Source organism: Ochotona curzoniae, unplaced genomic scaffold (genome assembly GCF_017591425.1).
Source record: "Ochotona curzoniae isolate NIBS_2020 unplaced genomic scaffold, NIBS_Ocur_1.0 contig_3819, whole genome shotgun sequence".
NCBI lineage: Eukaryota > Metazoa > Chordata > Mammalia > Lagomorpha > Ochotonidae > Ochotona > Ochotona curzoniae.
In genome coordinates, this window is record NW_024466004.1 from 18,895,697 (window position 1) to 18,916,859 (window position 21,163).

At 39.4% G+C, this 21,163-nt stretch overlaps 1 protein-coding gene across 9 annotated transcripts in view; it reads right to left on the bottom strand.

Annotated features, from left to right (window-relative positions):
• Positions 1-21,163, bottom strand: part of DST (dystonin) — a 425,915-nt gene that overhangs the window by 111,125 nt on the left and 293,627 nt on the right. For 5 of the 9 annotated variants that reach the window (XM_040983580.1, XM_040983583.1, XM_040983582.1 and 2 more), the window contains 6 exons: positions 18,779-18,931; positions 17,208-17,441; positions 16,522-16,788; positions 11,737-12,279; positions 10,604-10,780; positions 4,092-4,215 (listed from right to left, as the gene is read on the bottom strand). In XM_040983580.1, the coding sequence (XP_040839514.1) occupies positions 4,092-4,215; positions 10,604-10,780; positions 11,737-12,279; positions 16,522-16,788; positions 17,208-17,441; positions 18,779-18,931 (1,498 nt within the window). Of the gene's footprint in view, positions 1-4,091; positions 4,216-10,603; positions 10,781-11,736; positions 12,280-16,521; positions 16,789-17,207; positions 17,442-18,778; positions 18,932-20,102; positions 20,337-21,163 lie in introns of all 9 variants that reach the window. The other 4 variants (XM_040983578.1, XM_040983576.1, XM_040983577.1 and 1 more) reach the window with 1 other exon arrangement.

Below are 21,163 nucleotides of genomic sequence, written 5' to 3' on the forward strand. Positions count from 1 at the left end.
AGAATCTGATTTCCATAGTCAATTTTAACTGATCTCTTCTAAGAATGTGAAAAATATTTTGATTTATTTCTAAGTGCTTTGATACTTCATGGAATACATCAGTCAAAGAAAGTTAACTGGAAACATCTCTATCAAAAGAAATATTTATGCTTGAACCATAGAAAATGATATAACCAAACAATATTCTTATGATTATTAAAATATGACACTGTTACACACACACACACACACACACATAACTTGACAAATTTTCACTGAACTGAGCAGTGCCAATGATATGAAGAGACAATCATGCTCCTGTTACTAACACATGATGAAACCCATGGGGATGGTGAGAGGTGAAGAAGATGGCATCTACTCAGCAACAAGATGCTATAGGCAATGGAAACAAGCAGCAGGTGCAAACAGGAGCCCTACTGTAAGAGTCACGAGCACAGAATCTCTGAACTTCAGCTTGTGATTGGCAGGTGAACTCATTCTCAATGGAGACTCATTTCAGCTATCTTTTTAATCATGGTGAGTAGAATCCCAAGCACAGCTATTCCCATATAATTAATACAGAAAGTATTACTGTTGGCTATGGTTGATATATAGAGTCTTTAGAAAGTGTGATGTTTTGATAAAATAAAACACATACATTTGGTCTTTGACTATAGACTCCTGGAAATAGAGTTCCTAAAATCCTTGTAATTTCCTGAGCGACAGGGGTACATGAAATATCTTTTATAATGATATTCGGTTTTTTATCTGTTCCTGACAGAGCTCCAAAAACCTTCATAATTTCCTGAGTGGTGAAAGCGACTAACCCAGCTCCTAATTCCCCTAGAATTTCCTGGGCGACAGGAATGTGACTTGATGGGCTCATCCACAGTTTCATGATGGAAGCTGCTTGCTGAGGGAACAAACCACATGATACAAGAGTTGTAGCTTACATTCCTAACTCCTAACCTCCACAGAAGGAAGAGACAGAAAGCTGAATTGCTACCAATAGCCCATGATATGATTAAATGTGCTTATCCAATGAAGCCTCCTTAAAAACCAAAAGGGTGGTAGAGATTTTGGACAGGGGAACACATGGATATTTCATGAGGGAGGCAAGCAAGGAAAGGCTATACAGATTCCAACCATCTTGTCCCACACTTCCCACATCTCTTTCAATTTGCATCCTTCATAATAAGAGAGTAAACATTAAGTGGTGTTTCTGTGAGTTCTATGAGCTATACTACCAAGTTAAATGAACTCAAGGATCAGGGATCATGGGAAACTCAATAGCTAACCAACTGGGTAAAACTGCAAGTACAACCCAGAAGCTGTGACAAGCACCTAAAATCTTGGGGGGATTTGAGCCCTTGACCCGTGGGATCTGATGAGATCTAGATGGACAGCATCAGACCTGAATTCAATGACAGGATGTCCAGCTGGCATCCACTGGAAAACTGCTTGTGGTGCAGACAAAAAAAAAAAAAGCACATCTAGGAATCGGTAACAGGACTATTCCATATTGCTTTCAGTGGTGTGTGAGCACAGGAAAAATTAAGGGTTTTTTCCCTTCATTAGGTCATAAGCATGCATTCCTCATGAATGGATGAATCACAGGAAGGGTAATGAGACAAGACTGTCCTCTACTACTTCCTTTCATGTAAAGAGGATACATCGAGAAAGTGGACATTGACAAACCTGGAAGTGAAACTTTGATCCTGAACTTCCTGTCTCCAGAACCGTAAGAAACGGCTGTGGTTTATGCCACCCAGGTGACACCTTTTTGTTTTAGCAGCTAAGACACTGAGATAAAACACTGCTAACACTGTGCTTCTTAGTGATCAAATATGTTCACTGGTAACTTACAGATTTTACTAACTATAAAGTTTTCTGGAAAAGATGCAAAACAAAACAACCCACAAAAAATGTATGTTTGCTCTCAAGTCACGAATTTTCTGGGAAGTGGGATCTCCAAGAAACTCCTCTCTAAAATACAGTTTCATATATCCCTAGGAAATTGTGACCGCAACAAGTTTTAAAATCTTAATATAATCCGAATTTTAAATGATTCAAAATGAAACCATGCGCATGTAACAAATGGGAAAATGACAAAATGCCTTTTCAAACCAAAACAATTCTATTTAAATATTTTTATCTCTTTCAAAACCTTCCCCCTTCAGTCATTTCAGCAGAGCTCTTCAGGACAGATGTCAAAGACAACACACTGAGAAAGAGGAATGCAATGTCAGAACCGCATCCACAATTTCGCCTCACACTTCAAAGTTGTACACTGCTTTATGGTCAGAATTATAATACATGCAATAACCTAGCATGTGTTTATACAGTTTGTACATATATTATAAACACAACATTCTTTATTAATGGGGTTCATAGTTAATAAAGATGAGATCTGCATCAGAGTAAAAAATGGTTTCCTTTCCACACAATGATTTTAGAAGAACAAATTTCCCCCACTGTTTTTCATTTAACAATTCTTTTGGGTTTTTGTTTTGTTTTCAGATGTATTCACTTTTATTGGAAAGGTAGATTAGATGTACGGAAAGATGGAGAGTCAGAGAGAAAGATCTTTTGGCTGCTGGTTCACTCCCCAAGCGGCCACAGCAGTCGGAAATAAGTCAATCCAAAGCCAGCAGCCAGGAGCTTCTTCTGGGTCTGCAATGTGGGCGCAGGGTCCCAAGGCTTAGGACATCCTCTATTGCTTTCCCAGGCCACAAGCAGGGAGCTAGCTTGGAAGTGGAGGAACTGCAACATGAATTGGCACCCAAATGGGATCCCAGCACTTCCAAGATGAGGATTTAGCCACTGAGCCATCATGCCAGGTCGTCATTTAACATTTCTACTCCTACTTTTATTCATGCTTTATTTATGGAGAAACATATGCATGAGCATCTGCTGTGGACATCTTTGTATTTCACACATATGTACACAGAAATATGTAACAACTTCAACCCACATGTTTAAATATTAGGAAACACACAGTAAAGTGAAACCCAAAATTCATATTCAGACAGGAAACAACATTCAGTTGGTTAACAATACACTGTGTATTTAGTATAAACACTATAAGTAGACACAAAGAAGAACATGAAAGATCTTCCAAAAGTTCATGGAAACTCTGTGTTATGAAAGAAATATGCATGGATTTCAAACTAATATTTGCACCAATATTACCTTTTCCATGAGCTCTGAAGTCCCATTGTACAATAGCTTTTTCTCTCAAGAAACATTTATCTAACGCAATACTGCAGAAAAGCAGCATTGCCACTGTACATAAGTTTCTAGTATCACTGCAGAACTGGGGTTAACTGCAACCCTCATAAGGCCACTCACAAACTCTAGAATGTGAACTGACAACAGTACTTTAAAACACAACTCACGCACCCCAGCGCAATAATCTAGTGGCTAAAGTCCTCACCTTGCATGCTCCAGGATCCCATATGGGCGCAGGTTCATATCCCAGCTGTTCCACTCCCAATCAGCTCCCTAATTGTGGCCTGGGAAAGAAGCTGAGGATGACCCAAATCCTTGGGATCCTGCTCCTACATGGGAAACCTGGAAGAGGCTGCTGGCTCCTGGCTTCAGCTCAGCTCCAGCCATTGCAGCCACTGGAAGAGTGAACCAGCAGATGCAAGGCCTTTCCCTCTGTCTCTCCTTTTTGTAAATCTGCCTTCCCAATAAAAATAAATATGTTTTTAAAAGAGAAAAATGCAACTGTTTACTCACTGAGTTCTTACTCCTATTATTGATAAGGATACTCAAGTTTACTTTTGCCTTAAATTTAAGTCTAGCTCTGCCCAGTTCCATCAACCAAGTGAATTTAACAGGATTCTATTTCTGTGGCAAACAATACGAACAGTTTTCCACACTTACAATCTAATATAAACATGCTCTTTCCAAGTAACACAACTCCCTACCAAAGTTCCAGTATATCTACCAGAAAGATGTATCTTCTCTTACATTCTATGTTACACATTGGAGATGAAGATGAGAAATAAATAATACAATACATACTTGTGAATTTTTTTCCATATCTATCAAAAGACCTTTATTTACAATATATCTGTGAGCAAACAAAGCAATGAAAATCTTACCCAGTGTCTTTTGGATATCATTTTTGGCTGGAAGTAATGATCCTCTGGCATCCAACAGCACTTCAGCCGTTTTCTTCAGTTTTTCTACTGCCACCTGCTGACTTGATATCTGTGCTTGCAGAGCCTGTGGAATTGTAAGCTTTTCAATTAGACTCCAAAGAAATACATAATAACATTAAAACGTGAAAAAATTATTAACAATAAGATACGCTGAGCGGGCCTGGCGACATGGCCTAGCGGCTAAAGTCCTTGCCTTGAATGCGCCAGGATCCTATATGGGCACTGATTCTAATCCCAGCAGCTGCACTTCCCATCCAGCTCCCTGCTTGTGGCCTGGGAAAGCAATCGAGGACGGCCCAATGCTCTGGGCTCCTGCACCCATGTGGGAGACCTGGAGGAAGTTTCTGGCTCCTGGCTTCAGATTGGCACAGCACCGGCCATCACGCTCACTTGGGGAGTGAATCACTGGACAGAAGATCTTCCTCTCTGTTTCTCCTCCTCTTTGTATATCTGACTTTGTAATAAAAATAAATAAATCTCAAAAAAAAAAAAAGATAAGCTGAGCAAAGCCAAATTTTCCATCCTGAGAACTGTCATCATCATAAACCTACCCAGAATTCTCAACATAAGACCAGTTACAAAGCAGCATTAGCAAAAGAATCAGGTAGTATGAATGATGCAAATTCAGTCTTGAAATAACCCCTGGAGCACCTGTTCACAATAATCTGCCTGGTTTTTGACCTTGCAACCTTCCTATTTTAACTTCAACTTCCCCTTCACCTCATTTCAAAATTTTGTACACTAGCCTCCTAACAGCAAAATACAAAAACAGCAGTGACAAAAGCCCCAGTTAAACAAAAAACCAACAACAAAAGAAAAAAGTGAGGCAAGAGTAAAACAAAAAACCCTTTGGGACTGTTTCTGACTACAGGTATAGTGATGATCCGTATCATTAGATCCTGAATAGACATGGCCACATGCCAGGAGCCAGAAGTGTCTCCAGGTCTCCCACAGGGTGGCCAGAGCCCAGCCACTTAGGCCATTTCTTGTTGCTTTTCCCAAGAACAACAGCAACAGGGAGCTGGATGGAATGTAGAGCAGTTGGGACATGAACTTGTGCCCAAATGGGATGCCAGCACTGCAAAGCAGCTGCTTTATTTGCCATGGCACAGTGCCAGCCCCACTCACAGGGATCTTAAAGTCAAGGCAGAAAGTAAATAAATGCTGAAAGTAAGAAAAGTTATCAGAAATTGACATGAGGGAAAACGACCCTCACATGCTACAAATTCAGGGGACAATGCACATGCAGAAGCTGGAACCTGATCAAAAGAATTGCTAGTTAAGACACTTGATGGGACCACTAACGACATAGATGACAAAGTAGAGTATTCAAATTTAGAGGAGATGAGCTAGAAAACACAATGTGATCCTAAGATGGAAATGAGCCCAAAATAATTCTGTCCCCTTGGTTCCTTGTATAGTTCAAGTATGGTCTCCAAAGGATTCTGTTCAGAAGGGGTGGAACCTTTAAGAACGGAGTCCTCCTGGGAGTCAGTGCCAGAGTGCCCTGAGGAGGGTTCAGGTAGCTTTCCTGGGATCCTAGTCTCTCGCAGAGTGAGTTATTACAAACAGACCCTGCTCTCTCTACCTTCCTGTCTCACCATGTGCCCTCTCCCGCTCCCACGTGCTATCCCCAGGGTGCCATCTGCTCTGATGGTGTACACCCAGGGGCAGCACCTTGCTGTTTGGACTCTCAATCTCCAAAATTGTGAGTTAAACAAACCTCTTTATAAAATAAAGCTCCCCGGGGTTTCTCTTAGAGTGATGCATGGAGCGTACGCATTCCGCCAGCTTAAAGGAAGACAGATGGTGGAAAAGGTCAGCAATGCCTGACTGGTTCAGAAAAGACAATGTCAACCAGAATAATGACTCCTTGAACTTTCTCAACAGAGGTCCCTGCAGATCTCCCAGCAAGCAGATGCAGTTCAGCAGTGGGAACAGTGTGGACAGTAGAAGCAGGATCACAAAGAATGCTTCCAGAAGGTTGGACCTGCAGTCTTGAAATGCTTGGCAGATCTGTGCCTGAGTGAGCTGATGGGCCGCATGAGCGCTGTTCCTGGCTTTAACTTCACTTAGGGTATTCAAGGCCCTCTTCCAGCCTTGCATACTACAGCCATACATCCTACTGACAACAAATTCATCCCTGGCCATGGGCCCAGGTTTCCAACTGTTTCTTGAGTGTTTCCATCTGGATGTAAACAATCACCTTAGAACTCAAAAACACTAAATCTGGGCTCAGCCTCCCGTTCCCTACACCTGTACTTCCTCTTGAGGTTACACCTGATGACCCAAGAAGAAAGCAGGCTGCCCCTACTGCAGTCTTATCCTCTCTTAATCTGTTCCATATGCAAACCAACCATCAAGCCTTGGCAATTTTATCTGTTTTTCTAAAGAAAGAACAAAAGAGGAAAAGAAAGAATGAAAGGAACACAGACAGATGGAAAGACAGAAAGAAAGAAAAAGAAAAAAAAAAGGCAGGAAAGAAAGTAAATAAATAAATATAGAAAGAAGGAAAAAAAGACAAAAAGAAGAAAGGGAGAGAGAAACACAGACAGACAGAAAGAAAATCACTTGTTTGTGCTGTATTTCTAGGTCACAGCATAACAGTTGCTCTCATTACTGAAAACAGCTTTCTGACTGAGCCCCTGCATACAACTGCTTCACTCCCCCATCTACTGGATCTGTGCCTCGTAATAACAACTACATCTGAGCATGCTCTGAAAGGCCTAATGAAATCTATTCTCCCAAGCTGTCTTTAGTCTTACCTTCCTATACTTAGCAGTCCCAGAACATCCACCGACACTGCCATTTTAGCTACTTGTTCATACTGGATTTGCAGTCTTCATAACCTCCACATACCAATCTCTACATGTGACCATGCCCTGCACAAACCCCTAATCCTGAACATGGCTCTTATATGTTCCCTTTATATTCAGCTGGGAAGTGTTTCCTTGCTCCTCATCCCTGAGGTTAAGCCCTTTGCCAAACAACTTCCAGAATTATCCAATGAAGATTACTGAATTTATTTATGTCTTTTATCAAGCTGTAAATTTCTTGAGAACCAGAAAATGTACTAACAGTAGTTAGTCCAGTGCCTGGCACATATACAGTGATTGATAGAAGTTTACAGAATGACAGAATGAGTAACTAAAGATAACAAGTGTATAAAACCTAGGAAAAAAATCTTCTGTTTCAGCATGTATTATTTTTTAAAATGAAAATCTAAGTGACATTGGTAAAAATTTCAGCTAACTTTTTATAATACAAGAAATTATGATGACACATTGGGCAGTCCCTGCATATGCTGAAAAGCCCACCAAAGTATGGTCAACATGGGATCTGTGATTGGAATAACAGATTCTGCAGGTGTTTTTAGAGGCAAGAAAAAAACCCTGCACAGAAGTAATTCTGTTTTAGAAATTCTCTAAGTGGTTTAATTTTAGAAAGTAGAAAAAATCCCTTGAGATGTGGACTTGACCTATAACCAGAATGAAGTGTAGACCATAGCAACAATTTATTTATATCACTTGTTTCTTTAGATTTTCCAAATAAAGTTAAAAAGAGCCCTACCTACCCTCAAATTTCTTTCAGAACGTGAGTTCCCCAAGAACAGGGTCAGGGTTTCAACATTTTTATCTTTTCACAAAAGCTAACAATGGTACCAATACACAAGTGTCCCCTGAATTATAAACATGTAACAGTTATAAGGTTCTAGAAAAACACCCAATGCCAAATACGGCCAGATCTACCATCCAAAAATTTAGAAATGGATTAGAAAAGAATTAGATGTGCCTTTACTTCTTTTCAAATTAGCCCATAACACCATTCTACAAAATTACATTCATGCAGGATAACCATTTTTAACTCTTACATGTAACTGGTTATAGTTAAACATTAGCACCGATTATGGTACTACTTTGGGACAAAGCTTCAAATTAAAATATTCAAATGTGTACCATGTATTATTTTGAAAGGATTTTAACAAAACTGAATGCGATGGAAGCATCTGAAACAGGGACCTCCATGCGACTGCAACCTTGGTGCTGAAATCTCTGAAGTCACAGGCACTGACCAGTTCACAAAAGCTTCATGGCTGGACAGCACCTACGAGCTCAATGCAAGCATGAGCTTGGCATCATGTGTCTGAGTAGTCAGGCCCCCTTGGCTAGTTCCAATCCATGTTTTCCAGGCCAGTCCAACATACCTATATTCTACATCTGTGGTGAGGCTAAAATCCTATTTTATTCTCTCGAAAGAAAGCAGCTCAATGTTGTCAATACTGCTAATAGTTCAATGAATAGGAATTGCTACCAACAACGTGCTAGTGAAAAATGTGCGTTAGATAGAAATATATCAAATGAGTCAACAGGATTTCCACAAGTTGCGTTCTTTTTACAACAGAATATAAGTAAAAATTAGTATTTTAAATGTGCATGAACAATTTTTGTAGTAGTTTCATGCATTTAAATATTAGTAAAAGAAAAAAATAGTATTTATTTTTCTGAATGGAGACTACCTAATCTTCACAAAAATTCACCTTCATACATACTAGATCATCCAGAAGAAAAACAGGTGTGTATGCCAGGGAAAATTTCAATCACAAATTTCATTTATAAAATTATACTGTGACTTACTCAAGAGTTATCTGATTTGAGAGTCTCCATTCTGTTTATATTTCTTTGCCTAAAGGAGTTTTTCTCTACAGCATTTACCAAATATGGTTTTCCAGTTTTGAAATTCACCCAGGTATCTGTTAAAAAGCTACATGACTTGCTTGGAATTTTCTTTATTTTGCTTTAGTTATATAACAATTACTTTTATACAGGCTGTAATCTTGTTCTTAATATAGCTCTAACTTAAAATGTGCAATTTTTACATTACATGCTCTTCTATACATAGGACATTATATCCTAACTACATGTAACATCAGCAATCATACTAATTATTTTAAACTATTGGCATTTCCTAGCAAATTAACAGTCACTTAATGTCTCAGTATCTTCCCTGCCCTCTGCCAATACTCTGTGCTTGGACACACATTCAAATAGAAACTGAAAACATCATATAGATTGGTTCCTGTGCTTGTAGAAAACAGGGGAAAAAGTTAAAACAAGACTGGGAAAAAAGGCACCTTTAAAGGCAGTAGGCATCCAATGGGAAACTGTCCAGTCAGGTGGTGCTGACCTGATTCAGCACACCTTCCTGCCACCCTCAGGGTCGGGGAAGAGGTGGCGAGGAAGCCAAGACCCCCACTCTTCTCTGCCCCTCCTCCTCTATCCCCTCCACAGAGCCTTCTGTCTGCTTCGTCTTTACCACCATGACAGCCAGTTAACATCTCTTTCTAATGTTAACTAGAAAAGGAGGTGCCTGGGTAAGGTTAACAACATAATGGTTTCCAACTTTGTAACCAACAGAAGATCAAATCTGAACATTAGCTGTTTAATAAGCAATATTGGCAACAGAATTTATTTACTAACCATGGCAGCAGTAAGTTCATGCTACCCGCCTGCTTAACAGCATCACTGAATTAAAGCAATATAATAGGTTTATGAAAACGTGAAACTGAAACATATTTTTACTGTGATAGAAATTAATTTTGAGGTCCATGCACAGTTCTATCATGATCCATAATCACTTGAGATGTTCAAATGAATAATAATAAAATACTGTCTTTATTTACATTAGAATTGTTAAATATGCTTTAAATCTCAGAAATTATTTAGACACGCTCTGCAGTGTGGGTGTGATGCAGAAACCCACAGCTGCAGAATTTTGACATCAAGCCTGCATTTCTGAATGGGGACACAGATTCTTGAGAATTGTGTTAAGCAATAACCAACTCTGCATATCCAAGGATCGTGGAGCAAGCTGTGCAGGAACGCTGTCCTGGTCTCTAGGATTCCCAAGCACGACAGTGATACTTCTTTGCCTTCCACTTTTGGGCAGATATTCACTGACAACCTACTTTGAGCCTGGGGAAAACAGCAATGGCCACAGCAGATTTATCCTCACAGAAATTAATTCTAATGGAGGAAAACGACAATGATGACAAGCATCCAGACACATAAATGGCATGAACAACAGGTTTTGTTTGCACAGAAACTATCATGGAGTACAAGTTAATTAGCCATTCAGCAACACGAAACTAGTTAAATAACAGCAGGAAAAAAAGAAAACCCACTGTGAAGAAACAGAATTACAACTCCTTCTCGAGAGACAAACATACTTTTCCCATTCTTCCGTTTTTCTGTGTTTCTCTGCCCTAAGTGAAATTGGCACTTTAGTGTGGGAAATGGGAAGCCTTTCTGAAAGACTACTGAAGGAGTGGCTTTGGCCTCTCTCTCCTTCTCCTTCCCTCTTTCCTTCTTTCTTTTTCTCTCTCTCCCTAACTCCTTCTCTCTCTCTCTCCCTCTCCCTCTCCCTCCCTCCCTCTTTCTCTCTCTCTCTCTCACCTTGGTCTCTTCTAATTGCCTTTGCAAATTTTTGGGGTCCACAGCAATGGGCTCAAGTAAATGCTTGCTGGCCAGAGCCTCACAGGCCTGGAGTCCAGAAAGGAGTCCACATGAAGCATCTTCATAGTGCTGGTACTTATCCACCAGATCCTTAAGATTGTTTCCAAGAACATTGCACTAGAAATCCAAAGAGAAAAGGAGTTTGCGTGAGATTAAGGCTATTTTAATGCACCAAATAACCTTAAGACAAATGAACTATGTAACTTGTAGGGAAAAAGACAGACTCCAACCCAAATTAATGAAAACTCTATAGGTTTAAGAGTTTCTCTTTTATGTGAAGTATCTTCTAGAAGTCAAAAGGTAACATTAAAACAAGGAGAAAGCTTGGGCTCATACCAACTCAAAACTGTATTTATAAGGGATGACTTTTAACCCAGAATGAAGAGTAAAGATCTCAACAGTCAAAGGAGGCATGTTTATCAGGAAACATTCCCACCGGGGTTTACACACCAGGAATGTGTTTGATAAGAAGACTTCTAAGGTACCTGATAACTCATTTCTACATATTGTACAAGACTGATTAATAAAAGGAAAGCAACAGGCAAATACTGCCTCAGAACAGAGCAAAACCCACAAGCCAAGGATGCTCTTAAATGGTCTATTTGTCTTATTGTAGGGAAAACAGGAAATGTTTTCTTACCTAAAAAAAAAATCTTATTCACAAAAGGGGAAAAACAATCTGTTAAGCTGCTTAAATAACACACCGATCAAATGTATTTGTAAAACAAATACTTAAAATGTGAAGAGGATACTGCTGCCCTTTCCAAGTTGAGCAGCTGCAAGCCATTCCTTGTGCATACAGTCAATTCGTAAATGCCATCTGGTGGCCACAGTGGGTATCGGCATTTCAGAGCAAAGGTTTCCCATAATTCCCTCTAAATTAACCAGAAACTCCCAACCATTAAATACCATTTTCACAAGTAAGGAATAGGAAGGAAGTATGCTGGGACTATCTACTTTCCTCAGGTTTCAGGTTTCTTGCTTCTAATTCCTAAAAGGAAAAATTAAAGAAGGCAGAGTACATCCGATCATCACAGCCTGATCTTTCCCTTAAAATACAAACACAGCATTACCTTAGAGTAGAGAGACCTGAACCGATCGGTGGCCTGCTCCAGTTTGCTCTGGACTTCTCTGTGGGTGGCAGATGTGTCGATATTATCCTGGTCCACCTTGCCATCTCTCTTGCTGCAAGACTTGGCAGCTTCTAACACTCTGTTTCCAGAAATTGTGATGTACCGTAGGTCCCCTTTGTGAGAAATAACATCTTCGGAGAAACTCTTCTGCCTCTTCAGTTTGGCCGTTAAACCACTGAAGTCGTCTGCACCTGCCTCCAGGTTTTCCAGCTCCTGCTCCGCCTGCTCCAGCCAGTGCTCAAACTCACCGTAGTCAGCATCGAACTTCTCTAATTCTTCCTGCAGAGAGTGCGTCAACTTCATTTTCTTCTCCGACGCGGCCAGCGTGGTTTCGTAGTGTGCTTTCAGCTCCTTCATGTTCTTCTGCAGTTTCTCTTTTTCCTCGGGGGAGAGATAGTGACCCTGTTTCTCAAGCAGCGCTTGTGCAGACTGGGTGGCCATGATAACTGCTTGGTGCTGAGAGATGATCTTCTCGTGTTGGGCCTATGTGAAAACAAACTGGTGGTCACTTGAAAGCAAAAAGGGGGTCACACAGGGCTGTCAGGGGCTCCAGCCATTTGTGGACCCTTGGGGCTCTACTTGCTCTCCTTGCCCATTCTCGAGGAGTACAATGTTCTTTTCTTACAGGTACGTTTCAGAGTGCTACAGCTGCTTTTTCAACTCTGTAATCTTTACTTCTAAGGAACTTTCTAACCTGTGCTACAAACTACCTGGGTAATACCACAGGAAAAGTATTACTCCTGAGAAACTATGTGGAAAAATATAACAAATTGGGGTGGTTAGTTAGCACAGTGGGATGTCCACATCACATACTGGCATGACTGAACTGGAGTACCAGCTATGCATGCCCTGGGAGGCAACAGGCACAGTGTGAGGGTTGTTTTCATCCATGTGAGAGATTTGGATTAAGTTTCTGGCTCTTGGCTTCTGCCTGGTCCCACTTCACCTGCTGTAAGCATTAGGGAACTGAATCAACAACTGGTGAGCTCGCTCTCTCTCCTGCCCACCCAACTTCCATCCCTCTCTCCCTCTGACTTTAAACAAAAGTATCCTAATGAAACACATCTCTACCCTAATGCTAAAGCAAACATCTGCTGTAATCTGATTATATCTGACTCACTAATTCTTCATTACCACAAATACATGAAATATTTTTATTTGGAAATTATCCTAAAAAAAACACATTTAAATAGGAGGAAAGACTGTAATTTTAAAGCTACAAAATATTCAATAACAATTAAGCCAGAACCGTGGACATTCAGAGAAACCTGATGCAAATAAAAGGGAAACACACAACAAGAGAACAACTGGAATCACTCAGCTTCAGTGGGCCTCACCAAAACAACTCCTACCGATCACAGAGTTATTGGAATGAGTACATGAAATCACATATCCAAATACTTCCTGCAGAGCCTACCAGGTCCCAGGGATTCAAATCCACTCTTAGGATAGGAAGGCACAGGCAGGTGTGCTGTGGAGCAGGTCACCAGTGTGCATGGTTACTGAGAGCACCTCAGCCTTCAGGCAGCAGTTGGACCTCAGGCAGGGAAGGCCCTCTTCTTCCTTTTACCTCTAATCTTCCCTGATTCATCTGAGACTGGGTATAATCCTCCTGAGCAATTTTTTAACTGTTGTTTTAATGGCTTCTATGGAACCAAATGTCCTGATCATTCTACTTCAGATCTCTTTTTACTGCTGCAATCTCTTTGCTGCTTCTTCCGTTTATCCCCTCCCCGCACTTAAGGATCTTTTCTCTGGTTGCTTTTTTTGCCTAAAACAGCTCTAACATCAGATGTGCATGTGACTAACTCTTCCCCTACTCCCCTGAAACCTTTGTACAAATCCCATCTCTCCCATGTGGCAAACCTTAGCAGTCCAACTTAAACAGTGAAAAAGGGTTAACAGCCCCACAGCCTCACTTTCCCACTACCTTCAAGCCTGCCATGCCTCTAAGACACTGTCTGCTGCATCACGCACAGCCCCTTAGTGTGCAAGCATCCATCAGGACAATTTCTTTTGCTCACTGGGAAGTTAGATGTATCTAGAACAATATTGGCATCCAAAAGTTGAATCCAAGGAACTATTTGCTACCAGGTGACAAGGAACTGGAAGCCCTGCTATAGGGTAATCATTCACTTACGTAAGTCTGATCCCAATTAGTCAATTATGAACATTTACAAACATTTGTATCCTGTCTGTAGCAATACATGCCATGTTGCAGGAACATGATTATAATCTTATTAAAAGGATTTATTTTTTTAAAGAATAAAAGAAAGAGGGAGAGATAGAAAGCAAGACAGAGCTAGCAAAGAATGAGACAAAGAGATTCTCTAACTTCCAGTTCACTCCCTCAAAGCTGGCAAAACCCAGGGCTGGGCCAAGCCAAAGCCTGGAGTCAAGGGCTCCAGCAGGTCTCCCGCTTCGGTGGCTGGGACCGAGTAGTTGGGCCATCATCCACTGCTAATCAGGCATATTAACAGGAGGCTGGAGGGAGGACAGAGCAGCTGAGACTTGAACTGGCACTGCACTATTAAATGTGGCCATCCTTGGCAGCAGCTTCACACCCTGTTCCACAATGCCTACCCTAATAAACAATCTTCCCTAAGTTTTCTCCTATAAACTCTTTCATATTTAAATTATATGCATATGCTAAATTTCATAAGGATTCTATACATAGTAGGATGGATAGAAACATACAATACTTGAAAACAATCAGATCTCCCTCTCTTTCAAAGATATGGAATCACGGTGCAATTCAGAAACAATATTGGCTCAGGACAGGTGGCACAACTTACAGACAGCTAGAAATCCCCAGCCAGGGCCTCTGACCATCTCTCCTTTCTACCAGGAATGCTCAGATTTCCACATTCTTAGTGAGTGAAAAAACATCAGAAGCGAAATGCTGCCCTGCTGCTAAACACAGGGCTTTCCTGTGTGGCCTCTCCATGTTTATCTGCTTGCTGATAGTTTTCACTACTTTGGCCAACTCACTAACTTCTCTTCCCTTCTTTGCAACTTTAATCATAAAACTCCCTTAGAAATTCATTAGACTTCTCATTTTAACAATTACAGTGAAGCCCAGTAAAAGCTGAAGCTGAGATACAGTTAACATGTCCACTCTTTTTCTGGCTTAATTAACATTTCTTATAAGAACTTCAGGAAGAGCATTCATGGAAAAATTCCAAGAGCTCGGAGGAAAGCAAATAGAATGAAGATGTATTTAAAGTTGAGTCATCCAACTACCAAAAGTCCAAGCTGCAATGAAATAAAAACATTATTTTTTTCAAAATTGCCTTTGCTTCCATGACAGCATTGATACTAGGTTTAATTTCCATGATGGAGCAATTTTTCAGAAGGGTTTTTGTGTCTTCTCAAGAGCAGTCTTCACTGTGTACAAGAGTTGAGTGCCAGGAGACCCTAAGGAAGCTCAATATTGCATAGTGAGCTATCAACAAACATGGATTAGAATTTAGCGAAGTGAGTGCATGGCTTAGATTTAATCCAAACTCCATCGGGAGTGGGAATTGTCTGGCTGGATGGCCATTTAAGGCCCTCAAGATTATTTAGTCTGGCCGTTTTAATATAGCCATGGACGAGAGTTACTATTCCATAAAATCAATGGCAGAATAATTTCCAAACTCATGATTTTGAATGACCCATGAACGATGTCAGAAATATCCAAATGGCCGTTAGCAGAAAAAAGCTTCCCCACCACTGTCTCCTAAGATGTGTAACTTTGCAATTTACTTTGGTTAGTAAACTTAAGTAAACTTACTTAGTTCTGTAAGTTAAGAGTTTCCCCCCTTATAAAATGGAAAAAGAGAGAGAGAGAGAAACCTCAAGAAGTAATGAACCCAGCATGGTAGCCTAGCAGCTAAATTCCTCGCCTTGCAGGTGCCAAGATCCCATATGGGTGTTGGTTCATATTCCAGCAGCCCTGCTTCCCATCCAGCTCCCTGCTTATGACCTGGGAAAGCAATCAAGGATGGCCCAAAGCCTTGAGACCCTGCACCCGCGTGGGACACTGGGAGGAGGCTTCAGGCTCCTGCCTTTGACTTGGCTCAGCTCAAGCCATTGTGGCAGCTTTGGGGGAGTGAATCAACAGATGGAAGATCTTCTCTCAGTCTCTCCTCCTCTCTGTATATCTGACTTTCAAAAACAAAAGAGTAATGGAGATAACTACATGAGTTAAGTTTAGTAACAGCTCAGAACAAGATCTGGCTCACTGTAATTGCTCTACAAATGTTAAATGTTTGTGTTATCATCACTGTCTTCTCTTGGTGTTCTTAGAGGATTGGTCCAGGGACCTTGTGAATCTGAAATCCATGGATACCAAAATGTATTAACTAAAATGGTGAACTACTTGCATTTAACCTATACATACCTTACCATATACTTTAAAATCTATGCATTACATATAATAGCTAATACAATGTAAATGCTATAGAAACAGCTGTTATACTGCTGAGGAAAAATGACAAGAAAACAGTCTGCACGTGTTCAGTAAGGACACCAATTTCTTTCTCAAATCCTTTTAATTCACAGTTTGTTAAATGTGAATGCACAGCTTAAAGGTCTAGGGGGCTGACTCTATATCAACTCCTCATCATTCTGTAATACTTATGTGGAGAATGCCAGATCTAGTAATTAAGTCTTTGCCATTTTTGATCTATTAATATTTTTCATAATAATTTATTAACAATAATAACATTTGTTAAAACATACCTTAATTTTCTGGTATTGCTGATTGAGGTTCTCCCCAGTAGTTCCAACCTGCCCATCAACATCCACCTCCAACAGGTTACCATTAACTTCATCCTCTTCTCCAATCTCCGACTTGCCATCACCTTCTTGCAAATGTGTTCCATTCTGTTCAATTATCGGTTTGTGGTTTGCCCCTGCCCACTCTGTGTCTTTGTCCACATTTGACAACCAGTCCAAAAGGTTTTCTATTTTGGTTTTACTCTCTTCCAGCTGCTTTACAGCTGCAACCTGGACAGGGACAGCCCACAACTGGATTCAGGATACAGGTCAAAACATGGCTTTAGTACATTCAAAAAGCACTTCGATCACTTTAAGTTAGGGTAAGCATACCAAGAACTAACACATTGATGCTTAAATGCGTGAAAATCAAACCCTACAGTAACAAAGTACTTCAAATTTTCAGTTTCAAAAATATACTTCAAACTTTTAACTACAATTGATGAGGGACGATGACACATTTCACAATTAGAAAGTCTACCAACTTCAAACCTTTAGTGGTATTTGTTCAGCTACAGAGCTGCAAACTCAAATTCTAGTCCCTGGCACTAATCACACATTACTTCCACCTAATACCACCAGTAAATCAGTTACTACTACATCAATCATTTCTGATATGATACTGTACTGCCACATATTTGAATAAATACCTTTTCAGTTTCTTCCTTAATTGCCGTCGTCACAACTTTGTCCAGTTCTTTTTTTGACTGTTCTGCCTTTAAATTAAGCTGTTCACATTTTATCTTAGCTTCATGAAGTTTCTGTTCAATCAAAGCCTTATCTTCTTGTGACAGCTTTTCACCTTTCTCTTTTAAGAAGTTTTCTGTGTTTTTCACTATTTCTGCCAGAGCCTCTGCACTTCCTTGCATATCTTTCTGTAATTCCTAATAACACAGAAGAAAAAAATCACTATGATTTCTTTAAAACCTCCAGAGTTCTAATTCTAAAAAGAATAACCAGAGAACTTAAAACAGATAATAATCTGAAAACAACACTTACAGGCTTCAGCTGCTTTGACTTTTTTATTAACAGTATTTAATGTAATTTGAAACGTCAAAGTAAAACATGAAGGTTTCATGTTTCATGAAAAAATCTAGTTTATGAAATACTGAAAAAACTGGACTATCAATTATTAGTATATAATCTAAAAAATCTGAAATAACACACTTTTTAAATGAATGTACTTACAAAAGTATATAAATACATGACAATATTCATCTTATTTTTAAAGCATGTATGTTTTAAACCTGTATCTAGTGCTAAATATAAAAACAAAATAGTTCTCCCAGTGGGAAGAAGACATCTTCTGCTTCTAAATCCCAGGCTCTCTAATATGTAGTGTCTGTTTACTTGTTCTGGTTGCTGGGAAGGTCAAAAATAAAATCTCTGCTCAGCAGTCAGAACTTCGCTTTCTAGATTTATCTATGTAAATTTCCCTCCTTTCTTGTTATACACTGTCCTTCTCTTGTTATGTATGCATCATTTTCACACATACAAAACTGATTATGTTTCAATATTCTTTTTCATGTTTGCAATCTTCTGAGATTGTTCTAACAGGTATTCAGATTAAATGGGATTTTACTTTGAAGTTTCAAATTATGTGACATTAGCTGTGATAATAATTCAACACGCAATATTTTCTTAACTGTCATGAAAATGTGGCAATGGAAATGTTACAAATGAAGAAGCAAGCTCAGAGAGGTTAAGTTTCAAAGCAAGCACATATACAGTGTGGAATTTGAACCAAAAGTTATCTAATTATCATGAGAAATCTCTTTTCCTTGGTATCAAAATAAAAGCATCTGAATCTGGCGTGTCTGTGATTTTTTTCTACTTGCCATCAGTATCAAGAAAGAAGAGGCAGAGAATGATGGAAGGAATAAAAAGGAGTTGAGAGAAAGAACCCATTTCAATGACTACTTTCCCTGATTTGGCCTTAAAAGGATCATATTTAATTCATTACCCGAAGTATTTCCAAAATCAAGCCTTATTCTATATCTCTTTCCTTCAATAGTTTATCAAAAAAAAAAAAAAAAAAAGCCAACAAAATTACCTGGCCTGCCTAAAGTTGGAAATTTAATGTTTAATATAATGTTTAAAGCTGAAGCCTGACACACCTATTATGACTTTACTTTTAAAAAGGTAATCTTAACTGCCTCCCAAATGATAGCTCTTAAACCTCACATCAATACCCGGTCATCAATACAAAACCAAACTCCACCTCTTGTTCAGACTGATACTTCTTTAACTCAGTTGTGCCATCTCCAATCACAAACGCTTCTTGGTGACCAATCAGTCGGTTTTCAGTTTGGGTGAGGAGATCACATATCCCTTGGAGTTTCTCTTTATACTCCTCTTGACGCTCTGCCACAATCTAGAGAAGGAAAAGATGAGACACTGTTAACTGCACAAAGTCCCTTTACCATAGCTACTTATCTAGACACTTTTAAGTTTCTTCTAATCAGCTCATGTTAAGTATGCTGTAAACATGATAGCAGTGGGGTACAAACTCAGCAAGGTGACACAGAAGGTATGAGCAAGTCCCGAGTAGACGGAAGAGGACCCTGTTTGGATGAAACTGCTCAACAAAATACTGGCCATGCACATGTGTAAGAGATGGACCTTCTGACCGATAGAAGAAACATCCCATTTTCTTAAGCTCTTGAAACCTGCGTCACACACAATTAGTTCTGCAAAAGGACATCAAAAGAGAAGTTAGTCGCGATTTGTTGGTTAACATATTTGATATGTGCATATAGGTTATCATGCTAGAGACAATGCTTGGATGCTTCAAGAAATAATAAAAGAAATATTGCATGCAACATATTTACTTAATCACCACCTTTATACATTTCCAAGCCTCTGTTCATTATGCTAGCAGAACACACTCACGTAACCTGTCAACTTTCTAAAAGATAGATTCAGTCAGTCTATACTGTTTTCATTTTCCTATTAACACTAATAATTCATCTTACAAAACTTAATAGTAGCTTAATACAGGAGACATAGGCACAAAACATTGTCATCACAGCCTTTCATGAGTGATCACATTACTGGCAGGTTAAGTACTATTAGGATGGCCAAATGAAATTGAGTAAGAAAGCTGAGGTTGTGACTGCGCTGGGTTGCAGAGTAAGGGTAGCGCAGATAAGAAGCAAGCTCAGGCAGGCTGGCTCCAGAGTCCACACCTGAGTTGCTGTGCCCTGTCGCCTCCCAAAAGAAAATTCTTACCCTTCTTTAGTCACATTTTAACAATTTATTCCTTGATACTACTGAATGCATCAATGCTTCCTACTTTTAGGAGGCAAAACAAACCATGACCTAAACTAACAACTTCCAGGGAGTCATCAAAACTAAGATCAACTAACTCATAAACCGTGTATCAATCGTCATGGATACACAGCAGGATCTCTACATTGTATGCTGTCCTTTACTGCCTTTCCAGAAAATCTACTCTTCATGTTATAATCCCTGCACATTTACATTATGGTTTCCCACAGAAAAACTAGAAGCAATGGATTTCAACTCCACAAAGAAAGGCAAACCTTCTGATCATCAAGATCCTGCTCTTGTTGTAACTGAGTCTCTACACATTCCACCTGGGCAACGACTGATTCCTGCACGTCAAGAAAGCACTTCTGGGTTGCATTTAAGAGCCTCAGCAGTTGCTTGCTTTGTGTGGGAGACAGATCTTGGGCATGTTCAGAAATGAAGAACTGAACATCAAAGGCAGTAGTCTCCAGCTGCATTTTGGTATGTCCAAGATCTTTCAACACATTCTGTGAATAAAATAGGACAAATTACCAAAAAAGAGTTAAGTTAGGATACGGTCTTAGCAAGGATATTTATCTTTAAACTATGCTTTGCATATCTGGGATTCAAATGTTTAATGACCTTTGTTTCATTATTCATCAGAAATCTATTAAACATTTCAAAATGAATAATAATTAATTTGTTATTAGAAAACTAAGGATATATCATCTTTGTTTGCCACTTCATCCTTAAAATGTAACTCTGAAGAAACATAAAGATTCACTTGAGGTGTAGTTAGCACACGGAAAGGAAACCTGGTATTATTATTTGCTAAAATCCACAAAAATCCATGTAACTGTGGCAGCATGTATACAAGTCCCTGAAAAATTTTAGGGTGAATTTAAAGCACTAGAATTCAAGGACTGTACCCATCATTCAAAAGGCATGATATTTAAATTAAGAACTTGAAGTAAAATCATGTCCAAACTGATTATGTATAAATGCTTTACTTAGACCATTATACATTAATCTGAAAATTGTTATTAGGATCAACAACTATCATGTACCTATGTGACTAAACATACACACACTTACTCAAATCTCAACACATCAATAGTCTTAAATGAGTGGGCAATTGGGATAGGATCAAAATGACATCCCTATAATCAATTGTTTTGTAACTGTGTCATCCATGAACAAACATCTCTTAGAGACAAAAACAGAAATATTCCCCACAGCCTTACCAATGTCTTACTTTTGTTAAACTTTACTACGTTAAATCCATAGATGTTGTGCTTGCTTCGGCAGCACATATACTAAATCTATAGGGGTTCAAATAATACTCTGTCATGTT